The sequence below is a fragment of the Mytilus galloprovincialis genome, chromosome 13, assembly GCF_965363235.1.
Source record: "Mytilus galloprovincialis chromosome 13, xbMytGall1.hap1.1, whole genome shotgun sequence".
NCBI classification, from domain to species: domain Eukaryota; kingdom Metazoa; phylum Mollusca; class Bivalvia; order Mytilida; family Mytilidae; genus Mytilus; species Mytilus galloprovincialis.
In genome coordinates, this window is record NC_134850.1 from 313,560 (window position 1) to 326,898 (window position 13,339).

The 13,339-nt window shown below is 34.1% G+C and overlaps 1 protein-coding gene across 1 annotated transcript; it reads right to left on the minus strand.

Moving 5' to 3' along the window:
* Positions 1-5,910: 5,910 nt before the first annotated feature.
* Positions 5,911-9,417, minus strand: LOC143056025 (uncharacterized). Its single transcript, XM_076229105.1, has 3 exons — positions 8,460-9,417; positions 6,818-6,883; positions 5,911-6,310 (listed from the first exon to the last, which is right to left on the minus strand). The coding sequence occupies exons 1-3, from the start codon at positions 9,334-9,336 to the stop codon at positions 6,009-6,011; spliced, it is 1,245 nt and encodes a 414-aa protein (XP_076085220.1). The 5' UTR covers positions 9,337-9,417; the 3' UTR covers positions 5,911-6,008.
* Between the last annotated feature and the right edge of the window lie 3,922 nt (positions 9,418-13,339).

Genomic DNA, 13,339 nt, shown 5'->3' on the forward strand with positions numbered 1-13,339 from the left:
TTACCCTCAAGCTTGGTCATTATGTTGTCATTTAGAGAAATATACTTCAACTTTTTCAGAGCAGAAAACATGTCAGCTTGAAGCACCATTAAATGTGCACGTTCAAGGCGCACTCGCTCCACTTCAAGCAAATTAAACAGAGCCCCGGTGGCCATTGTACTGCCCACGACTTGTGAGTTTATGATGGCGAATTCTCCGAGCGGATCACTGTATTGTGACATCTTTTTCACATTGAGACCTTTGAAACCATCGGGATGCATGTTAGTGATGGATCCACCGGTTATATGAAACAAATTAACATCGCCAAATCCCGAAAACACGTCCGATGGAATCGATAGTAATCCACAATCGATAATCTTAACCTCGTCAATAAAGGAGAAATCAGTGAACGCAGCGCTGTCAAGGATTATATCAGAGTTTGCATAGCATATCATATAAAGACTTGGAACATATTTTGAATCGAAATTTCCCGTGTTGATACTCGTGAATCCAGAAAACGTGTTTGCTGCTATTGTTCCAGATAGTTCTTCCAAAACTATCCGCTGTGGTTCTACGCTATCAAAGTCAGCGTAAGCCAAAGGCAGAGACCAACTTCTTGCACTACAAGTGTAGAGAATTTGAGATGAATCGTAAGTACAGCCAACAGGAAGTGCAGACAACGGTGTCAGCGCACAGAAACATAAACACGCCACTATTGTGGAATACATGTTTTGTCCTTTTCACTTCCTGATAGTTTTATAACAGATCCACATTTTATCATTCCATTGTGGGGTAAATACTGTGTATGAAGAATTCCTCCATTGATTTGGTTTAGTGTAATGATTTGGATTACCCGTTTATCCGATTACCATTTTAACCTACTATTTAATCATTTGAACATGCTTAGATTAAATGGTAATACACAATATTATTCTGGTAAATTGCTGTAACAACTTGTTTTTAAAACTAGTGGGCGTATTTCTATTTTCCTAGTTTATAAAAAAAACCGAGTTGAACAAACTATGATCGCCCATTATAGACAGTTGACCATTAATCTTTATAGCCAACAAAATCCTCAGATAAAGATACAGGACTTTTTTACTAATTAAAAGAACCAAATAGTAAAACTAAACAAATCTAAATTTCGGGTAATTACCATAACCTAAAAGTTGAAATAGGAAGTTGTAAGGACAACCATAGCATATCAAGCAATCTTTAGAGTTGCAACAACGATTTGTATATAAGATTATGAAAGTGTGGTTTGATCGCAAATGACATAGAAGTTAACAACCTACTACAAGCCTCCAACAATGAGCAAAATCAATGCCGTATAGTCAGCTTTAAAAGGCCCGAAAATGTCAAATGTAATTATCTCAACTGAGGAAGCTAACGGTCCTGTTTATATACAAAACAGGTTGCAGTTTTGTAATTGACTGCTCCATAGTCTTACATGCAAAACAGCTGATCTTTGAAAATTAAAAAATTAAAAATGCTACATAGAAAATTTGTTTCATGTTCATATCATGTATGTACTAATGTGAACTGGTGATTTAATCGAAAAAAAGAGGGTCTTGCCATGAAGAATAAAAAGTTACGTAATCCTGAAGTCAAAACATTTTTTTTCTTCTTTCTGTTTGCTACTTTTACTAGGCCGCACCACTTCCAGTAAACATGATATCCTTTCACTTTCCTGGATTGATATCCTCCAAAAGATGCAAGATTTTTTTAAAGTCTATATATATATATGTTTCAATTCAGCATAAACCTATAATCAAACAGAAAAAATTGAGTTCAGAAAAAAATGCACTATTTTGTTTCCCTCCATGTTGTAATACAAGACTGGTACCAACAGTGTGCAAAAATCAAATACATCTATAATACACAGCAACAAACGACAACCGCTGAATAACAGGCTCGGCGGGGTTAAATAAGTTTTAAGGCACCAATCCTCCCTATACTGGGACAGTGGTGTATAATAGTAAAACATAAGAACAAACTATACAAATCAGTTGAAAAGGACTCCACCGCAAATAGAAAGCAGGAGGACATCAAACAAATTAAACCACAAACCGGACGTGGCAGGGTATATTTACATCCTCACAACAAATAGGACACTAAGAAAATATCAGAAATTCTTGCGGTTACTGACAGCTAGTTCAAAGTCAATACAAATTATAAAAAAGCATGCATCTATTAATTAAATATCAATCCGTAAACTTCCAATATCCGATCGTTTTAGTGTAAAGACGTCATTGTTTCAGGCCGTAGTACTGAGATATATACTTAATTTCTGTGTCATTTGGTCTCTTGTGGTGAGCTTTACTATTTGACATCATATCACATCTTTTTATTTTTATAGAAAAGTCTTTATTTTTATACAAAAGTCAGAAAAACATGACCTTGTGCAATGCCAAGAAACAGGCATCTTCCATGGCAATCAAAAGTTGCATTGGCATACATGTAACTATGTTATTTGTGATACATGTAACTATGTTCTTTGTGATATATGTAACTATGTTCCTTGTGATACATGTAACTATGTTCCTTGTGATACATGTAACAATGTTCTTTGTGACACATGTAACAATGTTCTTTGTGATACATGTAACTATGTTCCTTGTGATACATGTAACAATGTTCTTTGTGACACATGTAACAATGTTCTTTGTGATACATGTAACAATGTTCTTTGTGATACATGTAACAATGTTCTTTGTGACACATGTAACAATGTTCTTTGTGACACATGTAACAATGTTCTTTGTGATACATGTAACAATGTTCTTTGTGACACATGTAAATATGTTCTTTGTGATACATGTAACAATGTTCTTTGTGACACATATAACTATGTTCTTTGTGATACATGTAACTATGTTCTTTGTGATACATGTAACTATGTTCCTTGTGATACATGTAACAATGTTCTTTGTGATACATGTAACAATGTTCTTTGTGACACATGTAACAATGTTCTTTGTGATACATGTAACAATGTTCTTTGTGATACATGTAACTATGTTCTTTGTGATACATGTTTAAACTTGTAATTATTGACTTGTGTTAATACTGTGATTTTGCTTGAACAATTAGGGTGTAATTTCCGAATAGAATTATTATTGATCTAAATTATATTAAATTAAAGTACTTATTTTATCCTATTTTTTTGGTTTAACAGAATAGATCGCCAACTACGATACCACTTTAGTGTTCGTCAAACACTTCTGTACAGTTTGAAAACTAAATAGTAGACGTATAATTGAGTTCGATTAACTAATAAGTTTTCTAAATGTTCAGTTGAATAAAACTTACGCAACTGACCGTGAGACGATATTATAAAAATGGGTCCTTTCGGGTGACGTACGTAGAATCCCGGTCGTGAGGTAGTCTATATACGTTATATATCATTTTAATTTGAATTCGGACAGGGATAAAGCTCATAATCGTTATGTGTATATGTGGTTTAAAACATCGATAATACAAGGGAACTGATTTTACAAATGCATCCTCTTTGAACGACAAAATTCTAAACCATGAAATCATCCTATGTTAAAGCATATTGTGGCCATCTGTTTGCAGCGCTTTTTTATCATGTTTATTTATTTAAATATTGATAAATCAAGAACCAATAAATATGACATGATCTTTGGGCATTATTATCAAATGTTTTGTTTAAATGTGGCTCAATGTTTCAAAACAGACATAGTAATCACATACATGTACATGTATATATAAGACATGCTAAAACAAAATCATAAACAAGAGAATCGACCAGCCGATATTAGTTCTTAAAAACAATTTCTCAGATTGTTTCATTCTTCTGCTTAATTTTATGTCATATTGATTTTCCAGTAATTGTGGCACCTGTACATTTATCAGCCACGTTGATTAATCTACTGCATAACTTGCCTATTTAGATTGTCGGTGTGTGTGTGTTCGAACCCCGCACGTGACAGGAGCGTTCGACTCGAATATAATTGACTAGGAGTACAGGTTATACTGACAAAGGTCGTTGGTTATCGCCAAGAACTCCAAATTTACCATCACGTTTTAGCTAAATGGTGGCGTTAATACAAACAATAAATCACTCGGTCAGTGCATTAATGATGTACTTATGTGAGGTTTTGGAATAAGTGTCAAATGTTCGGACTCCTCAGTGTTTTTCCATACGATACAATGTAAAATATGTTGCCCCATAACACCTTGTTTTATCTTTCAACATGAGATTTAATGGCTCATTAAAGGTCATTTGCCAAAATTTAAGCAGATTCTTGATGTTCTTTCTTTTGATTTGACACCCAAATAATACCAATGCAAATATAAGGTAAAAGACCGAGTCCGCCATATTTTATAAATTAAATATCTTGAAAAGGAACTCAATAACCTATCAATATTTTTAGCTGATTTTGATCCTTAACTAATACTCTTCCAGTTTAAAGTATCAACTTTGAATTCTTGATTTATTTAGTTTTACCTTAGATCACCTAAGTACATCCTTAAACTGGTGTTTATTTGAAGACGGGTATCGCAAAAAGCGTCTTTATACTGTTATCAAAAGATTAAAGAAAACAAATGTTTTGAAATTGCCATTTTGTTACTGAGGAAAAAACTTAACAACATACTTATAAAGATAAACGACTGCAGGTGATCGACATGGCTTTCACGTAAAACTTAATTGAAGCTGCAAAAACATTTCACTCGCAAACTTGTTAAAACCTAATACATTGTACTTTCCTTGGCCTAAGAGAAGTAACAACACTTGAATTTCAAACAGAATATAATTACAAACAAGAATGTGTTCATAGTACACGGATGCCCCACTCGCACTATAATTTTCCATGTTTAGTGGACCATGAAATTGGGGTTAAAAATATAATTTGGAATTAACATTACAAAGATCCTATCATGGGGAACATGTGTACTAAGTTTCAATTGGATTGGACTTCAACTTCGTCAAAAACTACCTTGACCAAAAACTTTAACCTGAAGTGGGACGAACGGACGCACAGACCAGAAAACATAAAAACATCTTGAATTAAAAACTGCAACAAATGGCAACGAACAAATACAAATAACATATACACATAGCTATATAGACTGAGGTAGTTTCGAGAGTACTAAAATGTCGTTGATTGAAGAAAATATTTGTGATTATCATGATCGTGAGAATTTGAATTCGAGGTTTTGACAACATCTGCATAAAGTCAATAAGAAAACAGTATTCTATTGAACTTTGATATTTCGCTTTTACCTAACCCAAACCATGCAAATTAATACGCAACGAATGGATCAACCTTATATTGTTCTGTATTTTTATTATACCCCCGCTTTAAAAAAGGGGGGGTTTACTGTTTTACCTCTGTCTGTCAGTCCGTCCGTCAGTCCGTCCGTCCGTCAGTCAGTCCGTCCCATGAAACTTTCGTCACATTTTTCTCAGGAACTACACATCCACCCTTTCTGTAATTTGATATCAACATTTATATATGTCAGCCATACCGTGTGATGCGTTTTCAGATTCATCACTTGACAACTTCCTGTTTACCGAATACTTGTCTGATTTTACACATGATAGCCAAGTTGAAAATTTTCGTCACATTTTTCTCAGGAACTACAATACAAGGATTTCTGAAATTTGGTTTCAGGATTTATATAAGTCAGCTATACCGTGTGATGCGTTTTCAGATTCATCACTCGACAACTTCCTGTTTACCGAACACTTGCATATTTTTACACTATTAATATTATCCACTTGCGGCGGGGGTATCATCAGTGAGCAGTAGCTCGCAGTTTCACTTGTTTGAATATTTATACTCAATATACAATAAACAATATGCTTTATTTTAAAAACACTCCGTCTCATTTACATGTGACACAAGAGATAAATACATACAAAATACAATCACATACAATAAAAGAAATAAAGAAAACAACTTAGAAATGATATATATTACAAATTACTTTACTTTATATTAAAATATTTTCGTTAACTTTGAAAAGAATACTTTATAGCTGTACATGCACTTCGTTGATTAAGCTTCTGTATCTATGGAATCCATGTTACTGATAGTAGCTCCTGTTTGTTTCCTAGGCAATGGACCAGCTTGTAACTCTTCTAAAGACGGCGGCTCTCGTTGATTGCTCGCAATTCTGTTTTGGCTCGTGTTCCTGCTAGGTGATTGTTCAGGTTTGTTTGGTTCTATGGTGTCACTGACTTGCCGCTTAGTGTGGATAATAAGACCAAGAGCTGCACATGAGATGACCAGTGTGATTAACAAGAGGATGTAGTTGATCAGCTCGAACATACTCACACACGTACTACCAATAGCAATACCTAGTATTACAAAAAGAAAATATTTTTGAGTGGTTTTAGAAAATAATTTATTACAAGTACCGACAAGTAATGACATAGTTCAACGTTATTTGATATAATAATACAAGCATTGATTCAGACTGGAGCGCACCTGACGCCTTCCACCTAAAAGAGTTCAGCAAATGTAACTGGAAGGTAAATTGTCTGCGATATTCTTGTTAAAATATAGATCTCTACGAGACCCAACCCAATCAATCAAAATCAAATCGTGGATTAGTTTATCACCAACATTATTATCATGTCCAATCTTTTTTACCTTTATTAAGAGACTGAAATTTTTTTAATCTTTCATCATGTTTTTCTTGCTTAGTTGAAATAGTTCTTTGCTTACTTTTAGTCTTGCAAGTAATATTTTAGAATATAGACACTACTTGACCTTGTTATGTCATTTTGTTGTTGGGTTTTTGTACTATGGATATATACCTAAAATCTGCTTTTATTAAAATTCATAGAACCCAAAGAGTTTACCTGTTATTTTACCACACACCCCATCTGTCACACAAGTGTCCAAGTTGTACTTTGTGGCACGTTTATCTGAAAGAGAAAAGTAGCGATGACATATTTTACCAACAGTGGCAATGTACGTACATGCACAATACCGTATTACTGCGTCAAGTGTGCACCGTGTGCTGACCATAATGTATTATCAGATTGATAATGTGTATCTATATCAATATGCATTAAGGTAAATTATTTCCTTGTTGAATAAAGATTATTTTTTTCTCTAATGTGTGCTTAAAAGCAAATGTATGGTTTAACACATACTTAGCCGTACAATACAATAAAGTACCAGAACAACTTTGAAAACATACTTACGTTCACCTGTTGGTGACCTTCTGCTGTTGTTTTTTTTTTCTATGGTCGGGTTGTTGTCTCTTTGGTACATTTCCCATTTCCATTCTCAATTTTATTACGTAAACAACAGGGGTGCTTCATACAATGTCACGTACATTCGTAATCAACAAGAGTGCTACATACAATGACACTTACGTTTGTAATCAATAGGAGTTCTATAGACAATGTCACTTACGTTTGTAATCAACAGGAGTGCTACAGACAATGTATCTTACGTTCGTAATCAACAGGAGTGCTACAGACAATGTCTCTTACGTTCGTAATCAACAGGAGTGCTACAGACAGTGTCACTTACGTTCGTAATTAACAGGAGTGTTACATACAATGTCATTTGCGTTCGTAATCAACAGGAGTGTTACAGATAATGTCACTTACGTTCGTTATAACGTGGTGTGCTACATACAATGTCACTTACGTTCGTAATAACGTGGAGTGCTACATACAATGTCACTTACGTTCGTAATCAACAGGAGTGTTACAGATAATGTCACTAACGTTCGTAATCGACAGGAGTGCTACATACAATGTCACTTACATTCGTAATCAACAGGAGTGCTACAGACAATTTCACTTACGTTCGTAATCAACAGGAGTCCTATAGACAATGTCACTTACGTTCGTAATCAACAGTAGTACTATAGACCATGTCACTTACGTTCGTAATCAATAGGAGTGCCACGCACATTGTCTCTTACTATCCTAATCAACTGAAGGGCTTCAGAAAATGTCACTAACGTTCGTAATCAACAGGAGTCCTATAGACAATGTAACTTACGTTCTTAATCAACAGGAGTCCTATAGACAATGTCACTTACGTTCGTAATCAACAGTAGTACTATAGACCATGTCACTTACGTTCGTAATCAATAGGAGTGCCACGCACATTGTCTCTTACTATCCTAATCAACTGAAGTGCTTCAGAAAATGTCACTAACGTTCGTAATCAACAGGAGTCCTATAGACAATGTAACTTACGTTCGTAATCAACAGGAGTCCTATAGACAATGTAACTTACGTTCTTAATCAACAGGAGTCCTATAGACAATGTTACTGACGTTCATAATCAACAGGAGTCTCATAGACAATGTAACTTACGTTCGTAATCAACAGGAGTACTATAGACAATGTCACTCACGTTTGTAATCAACAGGAGTCCTATAGACAATGTCAATTACGTTTGTAATCAACAGGAGTCCTATAGACAATGTAACTTACGTTCGTAATCAACAGGAGTGCTATAGACAATGTCACTTACGTTCATAATCAACAGGCGTGCTACAGACTATGTCGCCATTCATAGTGATATTGTTCTCTGATAAATAGTCCAAGAACCAGAGGTTGTCGCAGGAACAGTCCCAGCTGATGCCATACATATCTACTGAGGCGAGGCCAAAGACATTGGCAAACATGTTGTTCGGGATGGTTGTAAACGTGTTATAGTTCAGGGAAGCATAATTTAACTTTGATAACGCATAGAACATGTCGGATGTTACTGTTGATAGGTGAGCGTTTTCAATCAGCACTCGTTCAATATTTGGCATATTAAACAATGCTCCGAACGCCAATGCACCGGACGTCAGCTCTGAGTTAATAATTGCGAACTCTCCCTTAGGATTCGGTACTGTTGTCATTCGATTTACGTTCAGGTTTTTGAAACTATCAGCCACCATATTAGAAATGGATCCGCCTTGAATGTGGAATAGATTGACATCTCCAAAGTAAGAGAATGCTTCAACTGGAATGGATAGAATATCACAATTTAGAATTTCGACTTCTTCAACGTAACTGAAATCGGCAAACGCGTCTTTGTCCAAAATTAACTGCCCTCCGAAATAACACATGATATATAGGGCTGGCGCATAGTCTGGGTCAAAAGTTGCAGTGTTAATACTACTGAATCCAGAAAATGCCGGTCCATTCGGTGCACTTGCTGAGATTTCGCCATCGACATCTTTCAGCATCAGTCTTTGCGGCTGCGCAGTTGTAAAGTCAGAAAATACAAGAGGCAAACTCCAACTTCTTGCGTTACAGGTGAATAAAATTGTCGATGCATCATATGTACAACCGGTAGGGTCCCCAGTTGCTGATGACAAAACATATATAACAAACAAAACACGAAAATGAAGACCCATTGTTTTTTGTTATTAAATTATCTTACTATCTTCTGAGGCAATATTCCGCCATATTGAAAGCAATACATTAAAAGTTCATTTCTTTAAAGGTTAAGGTATAAACTACACATAAATCCAATTAAAGCCGATTAGTGAAATATTGGCACAGTGGTAAAAGTAAAGTAATTTTGAATAATAAGGTCAAAAGATAATATTTAATAAAATATACACCTCAATACGATAGATTAAATAAACAATAGAATCGTGTTGTTTCAGAATTAATTTTAAATAATAATTGTAGTTTTTCATGTACATTAACATGATTAAGTAGATAAACTCCTTATGTCGAAAATGACCTGTTTAGATATACATTAGTTATGGCTAGGAGTGACCTGTTTAGATATACATCCAAGTTATGGCTAGGAGTTGTTATTCATTGTTATTAAATCACATTAAAGTTATTTCAAAAGTATGTATGGCATTACAGTACTGAAGTTGAAAAAGTAGGGGATTTGATTAGAAGATCGCAAAATGCAGACGCTCTGAGTCTCTGTGTTCGCTAATTCGTCACACGCAATTGGCCTTAAGTCTTTAGTTTTCTATGTTGTGTCATGTGTACTGTTATTGGTCTGTTTGTCCTTTTTTTTTTGGCCATGGCGTTGTCAGTTTTTTTTCAATTTATTAGTTTGACTGTCCCTCTTTTAAAAGAAACTCTATCTCGTCTTAAAATTGCTGTCTCTGAGATAATCTAGTCTTGGTTGTTTTTATCTTATTTTTGAAGTATGTCTGATTTTGGCAAAAATAAGTCGTAGATTTACTCTTTTGAATGGCAGCTACGTGTAGGTTCTGTTAAGCTTACTTTCATGTGTGGTATGGATTATGCTTATTGTTGAAGGCTGAACAATGATCTAAAGTTACATTCAATAGATATAGGAAGATGTGTTGTGTGTGCCAATGAGACAACTCTCCATCCAAATAACAATTAAAAAAAAAGTAAACCATTGTAGGTCAACGTACGGCCTTCAACACGGAGCCTTGGCTCACACCGAACAACAAGCTATAAAGGGCCCCAAAATTACTAGTGTAAAACCATTCAAACGTGAAAACCAACGGTCTAATCTATATAAAAAAACGAGAAACACGTATAAATTACATAAACAAACGACAACTACTGTACATCAGATTCCTGACTTAGGACATGTACAGTTGCAAAAATTTGCAGCGGGATTAAACGTTTTAATGGATCCAAACCTTCTCCCTTTTTCTGAAACAATAGCATAACATCACAACATAGAAAACCACACGATAAAATATCAAATGGCAGGCTTAACTCAATCAAAAAACGTAAATTAATACACTTTGAACGAATAAATTTGATATAGTCTGTTTTTCTTTTAAAGATAAAAGAGGGACGAAGGATACCAAAGGGACAGTCAAACTCATAAATCTAAAACAAACTGTATAATTGTGACATTTGCAATCATACCAAGTGTATACAATATTTTTATTTTTTTTAAATTTGACATAACGTTTTTTGTAGTTATCTTCAGCTCAAACTTTTTTCTCCAATGATTTAGACATGTACCAAGTATTTTTTGCAGATTGACAGAATTTGCTGTATTTCTAACTTAATAATTATCTATATTGCAAACAGTTTGTAATGAGGATGAATACAGTATCAGTAATGTCTCTCTATTGAAGAGGTTCCCCTTCATAAATCCTTTCATATTAATCAGAAAGGCTATTTAAAATAACGAGCGGAAAGAAGTTGCAACGGGGTTTTAGCTAATGCCCTACAGTGAAAGGCTTTTTTTTATATAAATAAGGCCGTTAGTTTTTCTCGTTTGAATTGTTTTACATTGTAACTTCGGGACCTTTTATAGCTGACTATGTGGTATGGGCTATGCTCATTGTTGAAGGCCGTACGGTGACCGATTAAAGTTGTTAATTTATGTGTCATTATGGTAACTTGTAGAGAGTTGTCTAATTGGCAATCATACCACATCTACTTTTTTATATTTATATTTTTTTTTTCAATGTAAAACAGTTGTTGACTGTGAAAACTAAAGGAGGTATGATAAACGTATAAAACACCAAAAAAATCAGAACAACAAGATGCAGAAAAGATATAGAAAAATTGATTTAAGATCACAGTTTTATTTAAGAAAATGGTTGTGTGGACTGCAAATCTCATGCTATCTAAGGACTCATTTCAAAATTTTTATAGACGAGAACGTGTGCGATATAGGTGTAGAGATATACCGACAATTGTAAATAGTGTACATCGTTATACTTATTCTATTGGTGGTTGGATACTTTTAATTTATAACAGTCTACTGGTGAAAGGATATTATTGACTTTATTCTGAAGGTGTGCCAATATTGGCAGAAAGGACACAGAATACAGAATGCAGATGCCTTGAACTTGCAAAGTAGTAAAATCTGTAGACATATCTTTGAGTATTTTCTTTTTGACCGTAAAACAACATCTTTTTTTCAGTTTTTGAATGATAGCGTCATCTGCATTTAAAGTGCAAATTGCAAAAATCTTCAGCACGACATTTACCTAAAAATGTCAGAAAAATCAGTAAACCTGTGTTATTACCCCTGAAATAAAGCTTTTTCCATTAAAAGTTAAAACAGGGAAATTGCTAGAATGATCAACAATACAAAGAGTAACGTTATTATATTACGTAACAATCCTCATAATATAAAAAAAGAAGATGTGGTATGATTGCCAATGAGACAACTGTCCACAAGAGACCAACATGACACAGACATTCACAATTACAGGTCACCGTACGGCCTTCAACAATGAGCATACCCCAAACCGCATAGTCAGCTATAACAGGCCCCGATAAGACAATGTAAAACAATTCAAACGAGAAAACTAACGGCTTTATTTATATAAGAAAATGAACGAAAAACAAATATGCAACACATAAACAAACGAGAACGACTAAATTACCGGCTCCTGGGATAGGCAAATACTATATAAATAATGTGGCGGGGTTAAACATGTTAAGGTGGTATGGGAGTCTAAAATAAAAATGATAGAATTTGTTCATACTTTGCCAAAACGTAGTATCTATTGATACATATTGAAAAATATAATAAAAATGATAGGTCACCGCGCATTTTCTCAAGCTACAGGACGTGACAAAATGACACATTTTGTATGGATTATACAGGGAAAAACACCATTTTGTTATTAGAAACTAAACAAAATGATAGAATTGTTAAATAGTTAAGGACAAGATAGCTTTCAGACAATGCTTTGAGAATATCAAAAGAAAAGATAGGGTCACCGTACGTTTTTTCCGGCTAAAATACAAAATTGGAAAATTCCATGTAGAATCCTTCAGAAAATACACTGTTTTAGAGTTACTTCCCCTTCAAATGCCAATTTAAAAATTTAAAAAAACAACCAAAAATAATCAACATTTGCAAAAATATTTCATAATTATAAGTTATATTCTTATAAATTGGTTCTTTTAAATGAACATTCACATTTAAAATCTTCATTCCTGCATCAAATTTTGCTAACTTGATAGAATATTTGGACCTATGGTTCTCTGTTTTTTACAATCCAAGATGGAGGAAGACACCAATACCACCTTAAACGCGTAGCGGGTTACTTAACAGTGTGCACCACATTTTTTATGTTATTTCGAATAGACAGAAAAAAATATTACAGTCATTTCTTATAATTTAATTCTAAATTCCATTATAAACCGTAGAAAACCATGAAAAAACGTTGGTCACATGACTAAATTATGTCTATGGGCTCTTAACAAAATAACGTCAGCCAATCAGAAGACGTGTTACATCCAAAATTAAATCATATGTATATAACATACTAGTAATATTTAGTTAGCTTTTAATTTACTGATAACAAAATCAATATTTATACCAATAAAACAATATTCAATGATCTTATTAAAGTATTGAAGGGGTAACCTTTTAGAATAAGTTTATTTAAAGGAGCGACAAGTTTACATGGATCATTTCTAAATTTTCGGGCA